General features: G+C 40.0%; 1 protein-coding gene across 2 annotated transcripts in view; it reads left to right on the forward strand.

Moving 5' to 3' along the window:
• Positions 1-4,844: 4,844 nt before the first annotated feature.
• GOLM2 (golgi membrane protein 2) overlaps positions 4,845-21,318 on the forward strand; it is a 101,109-nt gene continuing 84,635 nt past the window's right edge. For both annotated transcript variants that reach the window (XM_046654261.1, XM_046654262.1), the window contains exon 1: positions 4,845-5,462. In XM_046654261.1, coding sequence (XP_046510217.1) covers positions 5,136-5,462 — 327 coding nt within the window. In that variant the 5' untranslated portion in view covers positions 4,845-5,135. The remainder of the gene's footprint in view (positions 5,463-21,318) is intronic.

The raw sequence follows: 21,318 nt of genomic DNA on the forward strand, positions 1-21,318 counted from the left end.
TTGTGAGTGATGATCTCAAGAACACACCCTAAAAAACTTTCTATCACTAATCTCCATCTCAGAGTCTGTTTCCTGGGGAACCCAGCCTGCAACACCATGTCTTTATTCATTCATTAGTTGTTCTTAACTGGAAGGGAGGTAACACATCTTAAGAAAAAGAAAACAGTTGTAGCTAACATTATGTGTTAGGGTCTACTCAGCACTATTTCTATTTCATGATATCAGACTGTCTACAGGCCACAGAGGAGCGTCTTATACTGGCCAATCATAATACCTCACCTCCCTGGCCACAGTCATAGGTTAGTAGTGTGCATATGAACGATTAGGATTGAACAACCAGAATCCTTCCCTGTAATTTTCGTACTGAAAGCCAGAAGACAGAACTTGCTTGCTTATCAGATCACGGAACTGGCAGGATGTGACCTAAGGATACTGGAGCCATATTTCCTGTCTTCAAGGAAAAGGACCATCTGAAGTAGGAGAGAATAAAGCCAAGCAGAGGGCAGAAACAGAAAATTGAATACTGGAATTATCAAGTCCCCTGTAGTACTCCAGATCCTGCTGCTCTTCCAATAGTACCATGAACTATCCTGGTATCCTTCTAATACATTTTTTTTCTTTTGAGGAAGATTGGCCCTGAGCTCACACCTGTGCCCATCTTCCTCTATGTTCTATGTGGGATGCCTGCCACAGCATGGCTTGATAAGCAGTGCATAGGTCTGTGCCCAGGATCCAAGCTGGAGAACCCTGGGTTGCAGAAGGGGAGCACATGAACTTAACAGCTACAGCACCAGGCTGACCCCTAATACATATATATTTTTTTTGAACAAAAGTAAACTTTAAGGCAACAATATTATTAGAGGAAATGAGGTTCATTACAGAATGATTAAAGATTCAATTCACCAGGAAATACAACATTTCTGTATTTATGTGCATCTATTAATGTAGCCTCAAAAATATATAAAGCAAAAAATTGATAGAACTACAGGGAGAAATAACACCTAATACATATTTTTAATTAAATTAAATTTTATTTTATTTTTTGCTTAAGCCAGTTTAGGCTGAGTTTTTTCTTTTTTCTTTTTTTTTGAGGAAGATTAGTCCTGAGCTAACATCTGCTGCCAATCCTCCTCCTTCTGCCAAGAAGGACTGGCCCTGAGCTAACATCCGTGCCCATCTTCCTCTACCTTATATGTGGGATGCCTACCACAGCATGGCTTGCCAAGTGGTGCCATGTCCGCACCCGGGATCCCAACCAGCTAAGCCTGGGCCGCCAAAGCAGAACATGCAAACTTAACTGCTGTACCACCGCGCCGGCCCCTAGGTTGACTTTTTTCATTTGCAGTGGAAAGAGCTTGCCTAACACATCTGTGTATTTTGTATTTCTATGAGTTGCCACTCTCTCTAACCTAGTCCTACCCAAAGTCCTAAATATTGAGGAATAAGGTATAAAATAATCCACGCCTCTGCTCAACTCCAGTGTGTCAAATTTTTTATGAGTCAACATATATTGAAGGTAATATATGTCAAATAGTGTTTTGAGCTCGAGAAAGGGTCAGGACTGTACAAGAGAAATAAATGACATGATTTTTGCCTTTAATAAAAACTCTGTCTAAACAGAAAAATTCCTATGATTCCTACAATTCCTCACTTGCCACTCTATAACAGATTCTTACTCAATTAAATCTTAAAACATTATTTCTCTGTCATTATACTGCCTTCCAGTTTATATGAATATATTTATGTCTATACTTGATAACCTAAATATATCTCAGAAGACAGGAACTGACTTTTTAAAAATAATTTTATTTTAGAAATACAAAAAAGTTGTGAAAATAGTACAGAGTTCCCATATACCCCATATCCAGTCTCCGTCATTATTTCTTTCTTTTTTCTGGTGAGGAAGATTGGCCCTGAGCTAACATCTATTGCCAATCTTCCTCCTTTTGCCTCAGGAAGACTGTTGCTGAGCTAATATCTGTGCCAATCTCCCTCTATTTTGTATGTGAGACACCATCACAGAATGGCTTGATGAGAGACATATAGGTCCACACCTGGGATGCGAATCTGCAAACCCCAAGTCGCCAAAGCAGAGCGTGTAAACTTAACCACTATGCCATGAGGCTAGCCCCTCCCCCATTATTAACATCCTATATTAGCATGGTGCTTTTGTGACAATCAATTAACAAATAACAATACATTACTATTAACTAAAGTCTATATTTTATTCAGATTTCCTTAGTTTTTACTTAATGTTCTTTTTTGTTCTAGGGCCCTAGCCAGGATACTACACTACATTTAGTAGTTAGGTCTCCTTAAACTTCCTTTAGTTGTGAAAGTTTTTCAGATTTTCTTTGTTTTTGACGACCTTGACAGTTTGTAGGATTACGGTCAGGTATTTTGTAAAATGTCTCTCAACTGACATTTATCTGATGTTTTTCTCATGGTTAGACCAGGGTTATGAGTTTTGGGGAGGAAGACCACAGAGTCCTACTCTCATCACATCGTATCAATGTCACATACTAACAATATGATTTATGAATGTTGTTGTTGACCTTGATCACTTGGATTAAGGAATTGACTTTTACCTCAGTTTGATTAATGCCTAACCCAGAACCATCTATAACAAACACTTAGACACTATCTTGATAATATTTGAGTTGGGCTCATTAGTAGGGGGAATAGCTTGAAGAGGTAACCATCAAAACAGGGGAAAAAAAATTTTCCTGGGGGAACAGTGGGAAGAGGATTGGTTTTCAAGATTGAGCCCTGACACTTACTAGATGTATGACTTAAAGCAAGTTACTTCTGCATCTATAAAGTGGAATAACGGTACCAAATAGTTCTTTTAAGCATGTGATGAAAAAATGTATGTGAATGTGTTTTCTACAATATTATACTTTCAGTTGTCAGAATCCCATACAAAAATGAACACACTTTTTTGGGGCCAGCCAGTGGCGTAGCAGTTGAATTCACGTGCTCCATTTCAGCCGCCCATGGTTTGCAGCCTCAGATCCTGGGTGCGGACCTATGCACTGCTTATCAAGCCATGCTGCACCAGGCATCCCACATATAAAGTAGAGGAAGATGGGCACAGATGTTAGCTCAGGGCCACTCTTCCTCAGCAAAAAGAGGAGTGGCAGCAGATGTTAGCTCAGGGCTAATCTTCCTTAAAAAAAAATGAACATACTTCTTTGAGTAACATCTTAAGCAGTTAACATGACATCACAGATTAATTTTCAACTGCTGGCTAAGCAAAGCAAGGTCAATATGAAGCTGAGGAAAAAATACGTGGGAAGGCTCATTATAGTCCATGATTCCCCATTTTGCCTTGCTCCCTTTTTCCAGTCTGCTTGTCATTTGAGACTGGAGGGAATTTCTTAGATCTTATGAAGCCAGAGCAAAAGGCTCACGTTTGACGTGAACTAATTATTAATAATTTTGGTGTCATTTGTTTTTCTGTATCTATGAGAGAGAAATCATCACTCTTTGAAGGTGCAATAATTCTTCCAGCCAACTCTAGGACCATAAGGCAAGTAACTCTATTTTTGAATGGACAGGAAGCATAGAAGAATTATTCAAAGATGACAAGTCTTCCTGCTTCAAAATCATACCACTCCGATTTGAATGAAAATACCAAAGTTTTTGCGTTCTTGATGTTTTATAGTCATGGAAGTTCTCGAACCTGAGGTCTGAAAAATAAAGCAACTCCACCTTCTTCTTAACAGGATAGAGCCAATAGCTTTTAAAAGTTTTATGCAAGAACAAAGGAAATATGCAGAAAAAAACAAAAGAGGTGGGGACTTTCCCTGCATCAATATAATTAACGCTGATAATATGTAATATATAAAAATATATTTTTAAAGTATATATATAATATATAATATAACGTAATATAGTACAGCAAGTTAGCCTGGTATAACGCAAAGAGCAACGATGTTAGAGACCAATGGTATGGATTCCCGTCTAACTCAGTCTCAAACGAGATATGGGACTTTGAGAAAGTTTTTGGAACATCTTTGTGTCTTGGATCTCTCATCTGTAAAACTGTTGTTGAGAGGATAATATGAGGCTAGGTATGCAAAAACAATTTGTAAGAGAGCTATTATTTCTAACCCAGAATGTGCTCGCTGTCAGTAACAGCATCACTTATCATTCATTGAGGGCAGGTTCAGAACTCTCCATTTGGAAGTCCAGTTCGAAGCAAAAGCAGCAGTGCGTTTAAGAACAGGAGCTCACACATTCTGAAGTTCTTTCCGTCCGTGTAACCTTGGAAACCAGGCTGGCATCACCCCTTTCAGCCATAAAGCTTAGTTTCTCTTGCTTTTCTCCATTATGCTTGGGGCACTGCTATTTTATTGGGTTTTTTTTGTTTGTTTGTTTTCTCTCCACATTGTTACCACAAACGAGAAAATCTCCTTCTACTGAAGCAAGTACTACAAAACCTTTCTTGTCGCTCCCTCGGCCCGCAGCTCACATACTGTTTTCCCTGTACAGCGGTCACAGCCCCAGATGTCCTCAAAGACAAGAACTCTCACGAGAGCCAGGATAGGGCAGGCACTCCTAGGGTCTAGGGAGTTGAGCAGGTAAAAGCTGAAGGAGCCCTGACTCAGGTCCAAGGGTTAACTGACACCGCCAAAACTAACACAACACACTTCCGAACAGAGATAACCCTCGCGAGATAAGACTTCAAAGGGCGAGAGAAGTCCACTTTCTCGCGAGAAGAGGGGGAGTCGGCGGAAACTAGGAAATGGCCCCCTAGGCGACCCGGACCCAGCCAGTAGGCGGGGACAGAGCTAAATCCGCCCCCTTCCGGCTCCTTTCCCCGCCCCCTAACCCTGGGGTGTGAGGCCCAGGGTGCGGGCAGCTGGCTTCTCCTGGTTACACCCGGCTGGTGCAGCGTCTCGTTGAAAGCTTCGGGAACTCGCTTTGGCCGGATTTGAGGAGGGGGGCGGGGAGGGGCCTGCGGCTTGCGGCCCCGCCCCCTTCTCCGGCTAGCCGGCGGGCGGATCGGCCCGCCTCCTGCTTCGGCAGGCCCAGGGGCCGCGTCCCCCAGGCAACTCAGCAGCGGAGGCCTGAGCTTCTGCCCGCAGGTGTCGGCGCCGAGGCCCCGGGGTACAGCCTGGTTCGGCCCCATGGTGGGTTTCGGGGCCAACCGGCGGGCCGGCCGCCTGCCCTCCTTCGTGTTGGTGGTACTGCTGGTGGTGATAGCGGTCCTCGCCTTCAACTACTGGAGCATCTCCTCCCGCCACGTCCTGCTTCAGGAGGAGGTGGCCGAGCTGCAGGGCCAGGTCCAGCGCACTGAGGTGGCCCGCGGGCGCCTGGAGAAGCGCAATTCGGACCTCCTGCTCTTGGTGGATTCGCACAAGAAGCAGATCGACCAGAAGGAGGCCGACTACGGCCGCCTCAGCAGCAAACTGCAGGCCAGGGAGGGCCTGGGCAAGAGATGCGAGGATGACAAGGTAAGGACGAGCCCTCGACCCCCATAGTTTCTTTCAGCTCCGGGGTGGGGGTGTTAGCCCGTCAGCGGCTGCCTTATGCCTTCCAGGATTGCAGCCCTGGAGGCTCCTCTTACCGCCAACAACCCTGTTTCTGTCCGACTTTTTCCGGTTTATCACTGCCACATTCTCCAGTCCCTGGCACACGAAACTGGCTGCAAGTTCTGGTTCTCAAGAGTGGCCTGTGTGTGGATGCCGCCTTTTCTCCAAGCTCAGCTGCTGAGTTGGCAGTAGTAATCATCTGGCCTATGTGGCCGCCTTACGTTCACAGATACACAAATCTGGAGACTGCCAGGTTTGGTGTGGGTATTGTTGCCTTATCCTTATTCCGTGCACACTGATCGATATTAATTAATTTATTTAAAGAATGGGGCCGCCTCTAACTTCTCTGCTTATGGTGGTCACCGTGTTTTTTTTTTAAGAAATATGACTTTTAAAAAATCTCTACAAGGAGATTAAATAAAGAATCAGATATTACTGCCTTTTTTGTGATCAAAATGTTATGATCGATGGGCTCTGGAGCCATATATGGGGCACACTTATGATTTGGACATAGTGAATCCAAAATTATGTACTCAATATAAATTGTAATGAAATTAGCCTAAAAGGTAGAATCTAAAAATATGTTCTAAGCAACAGAATCTCATGTCAGTGTCCTCACAGTTCTTGAAAAGAAGTAAAAATGAAATTTTGTAGGCTGAAGTAGCTGTTAGGGTTGGTGTTTTAGGCAGATGGAAAGCGATATAAAATTTAAATGTAAAAAGTTTAAAGCTGGACTGTAACTAGATCTGCTACCAGACAATCTTTGTTCTCCCCGCCTTATTGGGAGCTATATTTTTAATTTATGATTTATGCATCTTCTGTTAGTATAGCAGAGTTGTGAAAATTACTGAGTGGGATAAGTAGATGACTTTCTTTCGGGACCTTTCTTTGATGATCTTCACATTGTTTTTTGTGTGTTCTTATTAAGTTATTTTGTATGTCAAAATCGTTTATATTAGATCATTATAAATTAAAATCCCCATGAGCTTCCAGCTTCCTTATTGTCACCAGCCTCTACCTTACTTTTATTTCGTGAAGACTGAGGCCCTCAGGTAAGTGCTTCTCTGTAACCCCCTCCTCTTCACCACAACATAGGCATCCTCTGAGAGGAGCAAGAGATCAGCAAATTTATAGATACAGTACACACTGAACTCTAAAGACTGAAAAATTCTCTTGAGTGGAATAGGGAGAAATCTGTGAAATTTTGGAGTATCAAAATGAGGTTTCAGACTTGAAATGGTTAGGCATTACAATTCAAATTCTTTCTGTTCTGATAGAAAAGGTGTTTTATCTAGTAATTTATACTCTGGATTTCGTTTCTTCCATAGTGGACTATAATATCAGTTCCTTTCAGTAGTTTTTCAGTTTTACCTTCAACCAGGTGTAGGTGTCCTCTGTTCTAAATTTTTTTTTTATTCCTCTGTAGACTCCCTTCTCCCAATCAACCAATTTCTTTTTTTACTTTCACTGCAAAACTCCAGTTATTAGTGGTCTATAAATGCCTATCTACTTCCTTTTTCATCCCCCATCCTAATTTTTCAATCTGTGTACTATCCTTCTTTCCTCCCCCTTTCTGAAGCTATTCTCTTGAAGGTCACAAGTGACAGTCTTCCTAGTGAAATCCAAAAAACATTTTTATCCTCAATCTATTTAATCTCTCAGTAGTTTGGTCCTGTTGATTGTCTCTAGCTTTTTGGAAACTATCTCCTTTCTTGCTTCTATAATATTTACTCTCCAGATTTGCTTGCTACCTTTTTCACTATATTCTTTGCTGGATTTTTTTTTTCCCCCTCCAACCACCTAATAATGGACTCTATTCTTGGGCCTTTGCTTTCCCCTTAGAGCAGTATTTCTCAAAATGCTGTTAAACAGAATATTGTCCTAGGAATTGTTCATAGGCTGTCAGGATAAAAAAGGAAAACCTTCTTTTTTGGAGGGAAATATGGAGTAGTATAAGTAGTATATATCCTTCTCTTGGAGTTTAGAATGCTTGCTAGCATATAAAGGCTCTGGGAAAATCTGGTAGTAAAGAAGCCTGTTGAGTTTTGTTTGACCTAATGTCTCTCAGTGAATTTGATCACAGATTACTATTTTCACGGCCTACTTGTTATAATGGTATAGAAGAATGTAACAAACCTACTAGTTTGGGAAATGTTTCCCTAGGTATCTTCACTTTTGTTTGGTTAATATTCTGTGCAGCGGGCTCACAAATCTAGATCTCTCACTTGTATGTCAATTGCATATTTTGAGCTACCTTTAGTTTCTTTGTTGGAGTGCTTGTGAATGTTTGTTCTTGGGGTTAATGAGGAGGCTCTGAGCTACTAATAAAAAGGGTAGTCTTGATCTAGATGCACTATACATGAAATTTCAGAGTTGTTTCCTTTATTGCTACTACTCCCTTATATCTGGAGAAGTATATGGTGGACTAGAAAACATTTCAAGCTTTGAAGGCTGCAGTTGTAGGTTAGAATTCTGGCTCAATTTCCAGCTATGTGATGTCGAGGCAAGTTGTTTAACTGCTTTGGGCCCATTTCCTCATCTGTAAAATGAGGATCATAGTACCTACTTAGGTATTGTACAGATCTGAGATCACATCGGTGTAGAAGTATCAAACTTGACACATTACAAATCCAGTTTTAGAAAAAACAAACTAGACCTGAAACTTTCATATTTTCTATAACTGATGTAAATCCCTCTGTATGGGGATAGTCTTGGAGATAAGGGAGGTAAATTTGACAGTTGTAATTGTCTCTTCCACTTTCAAACAGGCTTGTTTGTGTTAATGTAGTCCCTTTGGAGTAAAGGCTCTGCCTTTCAGGGTTTTTACCTATAGCAGACACTGGTGGTGGCCTACTCACTAGGCCGCTCACACCACCTTCATCTTTGCACACAAGCCCTGTTTTGTTTGGTATATCTCCTTCGCCTGTGACTCAGGGCTAGGTCTTGATTGGTCTAAGCCAATTACGGTAATTTCGTTATTCGTCCCAGTGATTAGTTTAGGAAGGGGCTCATGATGTGACTGGTGAGTTGTGAGGGGAAGTTTTCTTTCTCCTTAAAAGAGTCACACTTGCACCTCTGTGGCATTCTTCCCCCAAATCTGAAATCCCCAGTCTAATCGTGAGAAAGTATCAGACAAACTCATATTGAGGGACTTTCTACAGAATACCTGACCAGTACTCTTCAGAAGAGTCACACTTGAAGAGATGGTCTCTTCTGCCAAATGTTTTTGCTTCTGCATGTGACATCTGAAATCAAGTGCCAGGAGAGTTAACTGAGGAATGGCTGAGGCACTGAAGATGACAGAGTAAAATTTTACATTAGAATATTGGCACTTCTTATGTGAGATAAGAAATTTTCCTTATTGTTTAAGCCAGTCAAGTGGAGATTTCCTTAGTTGAAGCCTAAGGTGTCCTATTAACATTCTCATTGCCAAGGTAGTGTCTGAGGTGTGGATTAAATCTTACATGTCCCCAAGGCAAGGTGAGCAGTGACCCGAAATCTGCATGTGGTTTTGGGGGTTCTCAAAGGTCTTTATCTTGAGAATCCACAATGGTGTTTGGATGCCTTACTAGGTACTTCCTTCACAGTCCTTGGAGACCAGAATCATCTGGAGGCATCACCCCCCTGTACCACCCCTGCTTACACACCATAGATTTTTCACATCAGAAATCCCTTTGTGGGGGCTGGCCCCATGGCCAAGGGGTTAAGTTCGCGTGCTCTGCTTTTGCGGCCTGGGGTTTCGCCAGTTCAGATCCGAGTGCAGACATGGCACCCCTTGTCAGGCTGTGCTGAGGCAGCATCCCACATAGCACAACCAGAGGCACTCACAACTAGAATATACAACTGTATACTGGGGGGCTTTGAGGAGAAGAAAAAAAAAGAAAAAAGAAGATTGGCAACAGTTGTTAGCTCAGGTGCCAATCTTTGGTAAAAAAAAAAATCCCTTTGCCCTGCTGAGCTGCCTTAGGTAGGATGTGTGTGTAGGGGTGTTGGCAAGGCAGTCCTTGCTCAGGCTCTCTTCTTCTTTTTTTTGTGAGGAAGATTAGCCCTGAGCTAACATTTGTGCCAGTCTTCCTCTATTTTATATGTGGGTTGCTGCCACAGCATGGCCATGAGTGTGTAGGGTAGGTCCATGCCCAGGATCCGAACACATGAACCTGGGCTGCTGAAGCAGAGTGCGTGGAACTTAACCACTAGGCCACAAGGCTGGCCCCTCTTTTTAAAATTTTTCAATTTTTTATTAAACTTTTATTTTAGGACAGTTTTAGATCTGTGGAATTATTGCAAAGATAGTACAGAGAGCTTCTATATACCCCACACCTAGTTTCTCCTATTTTAACATCTTGCATTAGTGTAGCATATTTGTCACAATTACTGAACCAGTATTGATACATTATTATTAACTAAAGTCCATAGTTTATTCAGATTTCCTCAGTTTTCCCCTAATCTCATTTTTCTGTTTCAGGATCCCATCCAAGGTACCACATTACATTTAGTCATCATGGCTCTTTAGGCTCCTTTTGGTTGTGACATTTTTTCATACTTTCCTTGTTTTTGATGATCTTGACAGTTTTGAGGATTACTGGTCAGGTATTTTGTAGAATGTCCCTCAGTTGGGATTTGTCTGATGCTTTTCTCAGGATTAGACTGGGATTATGGTTTTTGGGAGGAAGACTACAGAGGTAAAGTGCCATTCTCGTCACATCACATCATGAGTCCATCTTTCAAAATGACCTGTCACAATTGATGTTAACATTGATCACCTGGCTTGAGATAGTTTTTGTCAGATTTCTGCACTGTAAAATTACTCTTTTTTTTCTCTCTTTCCATACTGTACTCTTTAGAAGAAAATCATTATGTGCAGCCCACACTTATTGAGTGAGGAGTTATGCTCTCCCTCCTTAAGGATAGAGTATCTACATAAATTATTTGGAATTCTGCACAGACTTTTGTGTCTTCTCCCTCACTTATTAATTTATTTGTATCAGTATGGACTCATGGATATTTATTTTATACTTTAGGTTATAATCCAGTGCTACTTTTTTAATTTTGTTGCTCAAATTGTTCCAGCTTTGGTTATTGGGGAGCCCTTTCAGTTGCCTCCTGTATACCTCTGACATAATACTCCATCATTTTGACATACCTCATCCTTACTTTTATAGAGCTACAAGATGCTCCAGGCTTATCTTATATATTTCCTGCCCTAGTCCTAGAATCAGTGATTTCTCCAAGGAGCCCTGGTTCCTTTCGTTGGAAAATGGTAATAGAGACCAAGATATAGGTGCTAGGTGTACTCATTGCTACTCGCAGGCTCTTTGGAAATCTAGGAATCCCTGTTCCACAGGAATCAGAAAGGTGAGCTTGGACTTCTTCCAATTTATTATACTATCCTGCCATTTTCAGTCTGTTACCTGGGCTATTAGAACACAGAAATTCTTTAAGGGAGTTTGAAATTGCCCCTGTCAGTGTCCAGGGAAGTGAGAAACAAGCCCCACTTCTCTGGGATTCCCCTGCGTTTACCGTATTTTTTACCTTGCTCCTAAAGGGTTTCAGCCGAAAGGGGTGTATTAGGTTGCCAGAGCTGCCATACAAAATACCACAGCTTGGGTGACTAAAAACAATAGAAATTTATGTTCTCATAATTCTGGAATCTGGAAGTCCAGGGTTGAGGTGCTAGCAGTTTAGTTTCTTCTGGGACCTCCCTCCTTGTCTTGCAGATGGCCGTCCTTTTGCTGCTTTGTCATCACATAGCAGTCCCTCTGTGTACATTCATCCCTGACATCTCTACCTCTTCTTATGAGTACACCAGTCATAGGATTAGGGCTGCACTTTAATGGCTTAATTTTAACTTAATCACCCCTTTAAAGACCTCATTTCCGAATAGGTTACATTCTGAGATACTGGGGGTTGAGACTTCAATATATGGATTTTTTTTTTTGCAAGGAAAGATTCTCTCTTCCTCTTTTTCTTTTTTCTTCCCCAAAGCCCCAGTGCATGGTTGTATATCCTAGTTGTAAGTCATTCTAGTTCTTCTATGTGAGCCGGCACCACTGCATGACAGCTGACAGACAGATGGTGTGGTTCTGCGACTGGGAAGTGAACCCAGGCCACTGAAATGGTGAGTGCCAAACTTTAACCACTAGGCCATCAGGGCTGGCTCCAATATATGGATTTTGGGGAAACACAATTCAACCCATAACAAGGGGGATCTGTGACACACACACACTGCCTTTTCTTCTTTCTGTCGGAAAGGCCCTTCCTTCTATTTCCTGGGTGTAGGGCATTTCTCTTACCCCAATTCGAATTCTTGCCATCTGTAGCTTATACTAAAGCTATGTGGTCCAGGTGGACCAAATCAAGCTCTTGATAAATAAAAGGAGCTGATAGGATGTAGAAAAAGTCCTCCGCAAAATTTTTGTTTTATTACAAATGCAAGATATGGTCAGTTTTGAGGTTGAAGCTGAACCATAAATGACCTCTTTTCCCTTTAACAACCATAATCCTCCCTGAGGCAGTATATAATGTTAGTTGAATAGGGAAAAGGTCGTGTGCCAGAAAGGAGTATGGGAAGCATTTTACTTTTTTTTCCCTTCCAAAAAATATCCTCGTTATGTGTGTGTGTGTGCGCATAACACTCAAACACGTACCAAATATGTATATGTAAAAACCCTGGCACTTAGTAGGTATTCATTACCAAGGGCTCAAATCCTGGCTCTGCCATTTGGTATGTGTATGACCTTGGACAAATTACTTAACATCTCTGTGCCTCAGTTTCCTTATATGTAAGATGAGGACAATAATAGTTACCTCTCTCATTCTTGTGAAGTTTAAATCAATAAATTCATTAAAATGCTTAGAACAATGCCTACTACATAGTGAAAAGAAAGAAATGTTCAATAAGTGTGTGTTAGCTGTTATTATTCCACAGCTACTTCCTTATTTCTATCCTGACTTCTCCAGGATGGGCCTTTGTCCATGTTCCTGCCCCAGATCCGGTCCCAGCTCCAGCCTACCTACCTCACCCTTTGCTCCTGGTTATCTGCCTTTTTTTTTTTTTTTTTTTTCCATTTCCTGGTCCATTTCTAGTTAGGCTTAGTTAACTACTCCCATGTTTGTCTTAGCTGACTTCCTGGAGGCTGCCTGTTCATCTGTAATTTGAGAATCAGCCTTCTATAGTTCTTCTAATAAGCTGCAGATGATAATTCCTGCCTTTGTCCCTGCCTCACCAGTCATAATCTGGCCAAGTTCTAGCTGTAATTTAGTTACTACCTCAAATTATTCATAAACCATACAAAATTCATACCTCTTCTCCAAACTATATCCCTTTCCCACCTTCTTGGTCCCTATAAATAATGCTCATGTGACCATTATTAAGATTGAGGTTAGAAATTTTGGTGTCCTCTTTGATTTCTTCAGTATCTCATTCAGTGATTCAACATGCAGAGGAGTTACTCGATCAAATTGAGTTAAAAACATCACTCTGGTTGCAGAATAGAGAGTTGATTGGAGAGGAAACAGTAGTTTCCTAACTAGTCTCCTTGCCCTAGTGTCTGTTTCTTTAAGTTGGTTCTCCACCTGAAGCAAACTTGATCTTTCTCAAGCCTTATTTTCGGATGGCTGGATCACTCATTTCATCAAGTCAAAATTCTGCTGTCTAGACTTTAAGGTCTTCCATGGAGTAGTTCCAACTACTTTTGTCTCCCCACCTGCCTTGCTGTGTTATGTTAATTCCAATTTTGGTTCCTTTGTTCCTGCCACTTGACTCTTAGCTTCTTGTATCTTTTCTGTGTATCTATTTTACAATCTTTCATCCAGCTTCTGATCTGTCCACCACGAAGCTCCCTAGGACTTCTGACCCAGAGCATACTTTTCCTTCTTTGTACACAGTTGACATTTATTGTTTGAGTGGCACTCATTTTTTTCTTCATTTTTCGCTAATAGCTTCTTAACAAAATTGCCTTCTCAACAAAATTTTAAGTTCCTTGAGGAAGGACCATATTTTAAGTTTTTTCCTATGGGTTCTCAATAGTCCTTATGCTGATACAAAGTGTTATGGGTTACTGGGTTAGGGTGGACCCTAATCCAATATCTTTTGTCCTTCCTTATAAGAAAAGGAAATTTGGACACTGATAAAGACACATAGGGAAGAAGGCCGTGTGAAGATGGAGGCTTTAACTGAAGTGATGCATCTACAAGCCGACGAATGCCAAGGATTGCCAGTAACTACCAGAAGCTTTAAGAAGGAAGCAAGGAAGGACCGTCCCCTAGAGCCTTCAAAGAGAGAGCATGGCCCTACACACAGCTTAATTTTGGACTTCTCACCTCCAGTATTATGAGAAAATAAATTTCAGTTGTTTTAAGGCAACAAGTTTGTGGTACTTTACTACAGCAGCCCTAGGAAACTAAAACAAAATTCAGTAAAAATTCCAGCAGACTTTTTTTGGGTAGAAACTGACAACTGATTAGAAAATGTACGTGGAAATGCAAATAACCTAGAATAGCCAGAGCAATTTACACAAAGAACAAAGTTAGAGGACTCACACTCCCTGATTTCAAGACTTATAAAGACAGTGTGGTATTGATGAATAAAACAGGCAGATAAATCATTGGAACAGGATAGAGTACAGAAATAGACCCATACATATATGATCAATTGATTTTTGACAAAGATGGTAAGGTAATTTAATGGGGAAAGGAAAGTCTTTTCAACAAAAGATGTTGAAACAACTGGATATCTTTACAGGGGGTAGTGGAGGGAGAACAATAACGGCTACCTCACAACATGGACAGAATTAACTTAAAATGAATTATGGACCTAAATATAAAAGGTGAAACTATAAATCTTCTAGAAAATAACACAGGGGAAAATATTTGCGACTTCAGGATATGCATGGATTTTTGAGAGAACAAATATCGTGTACCATAGGGAAAAAAATTGACAAATTGGTCTGTCAAAATTAAAAACTTTGCTTCTTAAAAGGCACTATTGAAAAAAAAAGAAAGAAAAAGCAAAACACGGACTGGAAGAAATGCAATATATTTTTATGACAGAAGAATTGTATCAGAATATATAAAAACCTCTTAAAACTCAGTAGTAAGAAGACAATCCTGTTTTTTTAAATGAGCAAAAGATTTGAACAGACATTTCATCGAAGAAGATTTATGAATGGCAAATAAGCACATGGAAAGATGCTCAGTACCATTAGTCATCAAGAAAATGCAAATTAAAGCCACAGTGAGACACCACTACACACTCATTAAAATGACTAACATTAAAAAGACTGACAATACCAAGTGTTAGTGTGGATGTGGAGCAACTACAGCTCATATACTGCTGGTGGGAGTATAAAATAGTACAACCACTTTGGAAGACTGCTTAGCAGTTTCTTATAAAGTTAAATATATGCCTACCATGGCTAAGTATTTACCCACAAGAAATAAAAACATGTGACCACAAAAAGACTTATACATAAATATCTGTAGTAGCTGTATTCACAAAAGCCAAAAACTGGAAAAACCCTAATGTCCATCAGCAGGTGAATGGATAAACAAAATGTGATAGATCCATACAGCAGAATATTACTCAGCAATAAAAAGGAATAAATTACTGATACACTTGGCAACATAGATGAATCTCAAAACCATTATGCTGAATGAAAGAAGCCCAACATACAAGAGTACATACTTATGATTCCATTTGTATAATATTCTAGAAAAAGCAAACTAATCCGTAATGATAGAAAACAGAACAGTTGTTGCCTGAGACCAGAGGTGCAGGGAGGGGTGACAAAGGGTCAAGAGGAAACTTTGAGAGAGTGGTAAAAATGTGCTATATTTAGGTTGTAGTGGTGGTTACACAGATATATAAAACTATCAAAAAGTCATCAGGGGCCAGCCCCATGGCTGAGTGGTTAAGTTTGCACGCTCTGCTTCGACGGCCCAGGGTTTCACTGGTTCGGATCCTCGGCATAGACATGGCACCGCTCATCAAGCCATGCTGAGGTGGCATCCCACATGCCACAACTAGAAGGACCCACAACTAAAATATACAACTATGTACCGGGGGGCTTTGGGGAGAAAAAGGAAAAATAAAATCTTTAAAGAAAAAAAGCCATCAAATTGTATACTTTAAATAGATGCAGTCTATGTATGTAAATTATACTCCATTGAAGTTAAAAAATAAAAATTAAAACACGCAATAAAAGGCGGGGTGAAAGCCAGTCAATGGCTTTCTAATGCCCTTAACATGGCTAACAAATCTTTTTGTAATCTGACCCCAGCCTTGCAGTCCAGCATCAAATATTATCATTCTCCCTTTAGCACCCTCCTCTTCACATCCTGAACTTTTAGATCCTCAGACTCTCCATGCTGTCCCCCTACTCTGTGCTTTTAAACGTACAGTGCCCTACGTTCGGAACCCTCTTCTTGTAAGTCTTCCGAGCTTTTTGTTCCTCCAAACTTCTCACTCATTCTTTTTTTTGAGGAAGATTAGCCCTAAGCTAACATCCTCTGCCAATCCTCCTCCTTTTGCTGAGGAAGGTTGGCCCTGAGCTAACATCCGTGCCCATCTTGCTCTACTTTTTATGTGGGACGCCTGCCACAGCATGGCTTGATATGTGGTACGTAGGTCCGTGCCCAGGATCTGAACCAGCAAACCCCAGGCCACTGAAGTGGAGCGCGTGAACTTAACCACTATGCCACCGGGCCAGCTCCTTCTCATTCATTCTTTAACTCACTAAAGCCTTTTCTTTTTTAGGACTCAGCTAAAATTCTGTTTCTCAAGAATGTCTTCCCCAAGCCCTTAAACTAGGTTAAGTCCTTCCACCATTTTCCCTGCTCAATTGTAAGCTGCATAATCATGTATACTGTGTCTGTCTCTCATTCACTTGTTCACTGCTGTATCCACAGCATGTAGTATAGGAACTGACCAAAAATAGAAACTCAGACATAAAGAAAGAAATGAGGGCCCGGCCCCATGCCCAAGTGGTTAAATTTGCACACTCTGCTTCAGCAGCCCAGGGTTTTGCCGTTTCGGATCCTGGACGCAGACATGGCACTGCTCATCAGACCTTGCTGAAGTGGCATCCCCCATAGCACAACCAGAGGAACTCACAAGTAGAATATACAACTATGTACTGGGGGGTTTTGGAGAGAAGAAAAAAAGAAGATTGGCAACAGATCTTATTAAAAAAAAAGAAATGGAATTGGGAGTGGAAGCACAGGTTATATAAACATTGAGTGGGCGAGGGATAGGATGAAAGGAAATGGGTGTTATTGAAGCTAAGGGAGAAAAGTTTCAAGGAGGGGCAGGAGAGATCAACACTAAGTGTTATAGAGAGTCAAGTGGAAGAATGAAAAATGTTAGTCAATTAGGCCTTTGTTAATCATCAAATAAAAAAATATTTACCCCAAGTTGAATTTAAGTGGGTATATGGGATTGAAATTGTAAAGCAAAAGTACGTAAATTGTTTTATATTAAATACAAAGGCTTCCTAGATATATGTTTTGAAGTCATCCTTAGAGGAAGGATGAATCTGAGAGGAAGAATCAGACATGGAAGGCAACTGATTAAAAACCCTGAGGTAACATTGTTCAAAGGAAGAGCAGTCTGGCCAGGAAAAGATAGGGCAAGAAAGTTAGGGGCCAGCCCTGTGGCTGAGTCGTTAAGTTCCGTGCTCTGCTTCAGTGGCCCAGGGTTTCACCGGTTTGGATCCTGGGCGCGGACCTAGCACCACTCATCAAGCCATGCTGAGGTGGCATCCCACGTGCCACAACTAGAAGGACCTGCAACTAGAATATACAACTATGTACCAGGGGGCTTTGGGGAGAAAAAGGAAAAGTAAAATCTTTTTTTTTAAAAAAAAGAAAGTTAGATAAAGTTAGTTAGGAATCAGAAAGAGAACCTGACAGCACTGTGAGAAACTGAAATTACTGCATACCCTGTGCGTAGAGGGAAGCTTGGACTTTCAATCAAAGGAAACATTAATTTTCTTTTAAGGAAGAAGCTAAAATGGGGAAACCTTAGGTCTTCATTCACAAAAAAATAGTTCTTCCTTAATAAAGTCACCGTTCAAAAAGTACTCCCTATCACTTCAGAGGACAGATCCCACATGCCACGCTACAAGATTTGTTTCTCTTCCTCTGTGGAGTGGGTGGCAAGAAGCTCCTTGAAGGTCCTTTTACCTTTTCTCTGCATAACTAAATCCTAGCCATCATTTTTCAAGAATCAGTTTGTTTTATGATCTCCATGGAACCTCCTGGGATTACTCTGTCCCTTACCATAGGAGCAAGAGAAAGTGGAGAAATATGAAAATAAGAAAGGGAGACAAAAAAGAAAAGCGGAGACATATTTCTAAGAACTTTTTATACAGAGTATAGCAAGTGCTCAATATATTTTGTCAATTTAATTAATATATTTGGATTTTAAGAGAACAATACAAGACCAAATTTCTTCAAGATTAACTATACCAATGCACACAGGAGAGAAAGGAACTAACATTATTAACTGTCAAACTCTGTACTGGACAGGCTTTTACCTATTTTATTTCATTAATCTTCCCCATTTTATGAATGAAGAAACAAGCTTAAGAGAGGTAAGAGAATGGCAGAATTCAAAACTCAGGTCTGTTTGATCCAAAACCCTTGCTCTTTTCAGTAAAGTTGCCACACAGTATTTTATGTATATATATATATTTTTTCTTTTTTTAAAAGATTGGCACCTGAGCTAACAACTGTTGCCAATCTTTTTTTTTTCTTCTTTTTCTCCCCAAATCTCCCCAGTACATAGCTGCATATTCTAGTTGTGGGTCCCTCTAGTTGTGGCATGTGGGATGCCGCCTCAACATGGCCTGACGAGCAGTTGCGCCCAGGATCCGAACCAGTGAAACCCTGGGCTGCCGAAGCAGAGAGTGCGAACTTAACCACTCAGCCATGGGGCCAGCCCCTAGATATATGTTTTAAAACATATAAAATTATATATATATAATGAAATTGTGTATTATTATATAAGAGCAGTTATCTAGCCAACAAATCAAAAAACTTTTGAATATTCACTATATGTGTTAGTTTCCTAGGGCAGCTGTAGCAAGGCACCACACCACAACCTGGATGGCTTAAAACAACAGACATTTATTATCTCACAGTTTTGGAGAATAGAAGTCCAAAATTAAGGTGTTGTCAGGGCCATGTTCCCACTGGAGCCTCTAGGGGAAGATTCTTCTAGTTTCTAGTAACCTCAGGCATTCCTTGGTTTATGGCAGCGTAACTCCAGTCTGTCTCTGTCTTTCATGGCTGTCTTCCCAGTTTGTCTGTGTGTCTTTGTCTCTTCACATGGCATTCTCTTCCCTAATTCTGTTTTCTTTTCTGATAAGGATACGAGTCATATTGAATTAAGGCCTACTGTAATCCAGTATGACTTCATTTTAACTTGATTTCATGTGCAATGACTCTGTTTCCAAGTAAGGTCACATTCACAGGTACTGGGGGGTTATACTTCAACAGTTCTTTCTTTTTGGGGCCTCAATTCAACCTATAATAAATCTGTAAATCAATTTGGAGTGAATTGAATCTTAACGATATTGAATATTCTATTTCATGAACATGGTGTATCTCTATTTTTTAGGTCTTCTTTAAATTCTTACAGCAAGTTTTAAATTTTCGGTGTTCAGGACTCACGCAAATTTTATTACATTTATCCTTAAGTATTTCATATATTTGACGCTATCAAAAATGGTATTGTATCTTTTATTCCATTTTGCACTTATTCTTGGCAGATCTATGGGAGTGCTATTAACTTTTGTATAATGATCATTTCCCTGCACTAGAACTCATTAGTTCTAGTACTAATGGAATCTAAGAAATTCTAAGAAATCTGCCAAAAAAGCTACTAGAACTCATTGTAGTAGCTTTTTTTTTGTAGATTCCTTAGAATTCTCCATGTATATGATCATGTCATCTGCAAATGACAGTATTTTTTTCCCCTTTCTAATTGGATACTTTTAATTTTATTTTTCTTTGCCTTGTTATACTGCCTAGCATCTCTAGTACAACGTTAAATAGAAGTGGTGAGATTGGATATCCTTGCAGAAAAAGCATTTGACAAAATTCAGCACCCATTCATGATAAAAACTCTCAGGAAAGTAGAAATAGAAGGAAACTTCCTCAAATTCTTAAGAGGATATCTATCAAAACCCTATAGCTAACATTATATGTAATGGCAAAAGACTAAATTCTTTCTCATAAGGTCAGAAATATTAAATTCGAAGTTAGAGAAGAGTACAATTTTTAAGTAAGTTGAGTTTGAGGAATCTATGAAGTATCAAGTAGGCAGTTGGAAATACGCTCCTGGAATTCAGTAGAAAGGATGGGCTGGGAACAGATTTAAGTGTGTTATGGTTGTTGAAGTCATAAGAATGGTCTAGGATGTAAAGTGAGATGCTGAATATGTAAGACAGAGCCTTGCAGCGTATAAGGTATAGTAGAGGAGGAGCAAGTTTAAATGACTGAGAAAGAGTGGCCAGAGAGAGAAGAGAAAGCTGGGTACTGTGGTGTCAGATAGGCCAAGGGGAAAGAGTTTTGAGGAAAAGTTGTCAGTGTTAATTGCTATAATTATAATTGTCTCGCCATAACTAGATTGTGAGCCAGGTGGGGCTGTATGTTCTATTCATCTTTGTATTCCCGTAGTTCCTGGCATAACATTACTGAATACATGTTTAAGATTCTTGAGTACAGATATCTCTTAAGCTACATATGTTTTGAGTACCTAGTTCATGCCCAGATAATACATAATGGTTGAGTGAATGACCATATCTGCACATTTATATTGGATCTATTTTTTCATGTCTTCCAACTTTATATTGTGAATTTCTTGACTATAAAAATCTAAACTTTGTAAACACTTACATATTCAGTACTATGCCTGTGATGGACTCAGTAAGTACTTGATGATTGATTCAGCAGTTTGCACTGGCTCTTAATCAGCATGCATAAATACGTGTTGGGGCTACCACAGATATTTTCCACGTATCTGATCATACTACTTTTCTAAAAGACATCATCAAAATATTCTAATGTAAAACCACTCATTATCAACTCATGATCTTTCTAGCATGCATAGAATTTATCTTTTCTTCGAAAAATGATAGTACATCTAGATTAGTATTTTGTTCACTTAGAAACTCAAAAATATTTTTCTGATTTGATTTAGCATTTAAATGAAGAGAAGAAAATCTTGGGATTAGTTTAATGGGAATATGGTGAAAAAAATTGAGTTACGTGTTGCATATAATCAAGGACTTGTTTCATAAACTGGGAACTAACTTGAAATAAATTCACAAAGGGTAAAATGAAATGTCCTTTTACTGATATAGTGCTTTATGATTTTTCAAAGCATGTCATATGCATAAGTCATTTGGGAAAATTGAGTATCTACCATGTGCTAGGTGCTAGAGATAGAAAGATGATGATTCATTACTTGTCCTCAAGGAACTCCGTCCAATAGGGTAGACACACACAGAGAAATAATCCATAATGTGTGATTAGGTGCTACAGAACTATTTACAAAGGGATTTGAGAGTACAAAGGAACAATTGATTAACTGCTTCAGGAAGTCAGGAAAGAAAGGATTCACTGAACATGAATCCAAATGGATGAAGAGTAGTTAACCAAACTTAGAAAAGGGTAAGGACAGAAGGAACATAAATGAAGCCAGGATATCTTGAAAGTACATTGTACCTTCACAGGCCAAGCAGTTCAAGCGGAAAGTGGAATGTAAAGGACA

This window comes from Equus quagga, chromosome 2 (assembly GCF_021613505.1).
Source record: "Equus quagga isolate Etosha38 chromosome 2, UCLA_HA_Equagga_1.0, whole genome shotgun sequence".
In the NCBI taxonomy this organism is placed as follows: domain Eukaryota; kingdom Metazoa; phylum Chordata; class Mammalia; order Perissodactyla; family Equidae; genus Equus; species Equus quagga.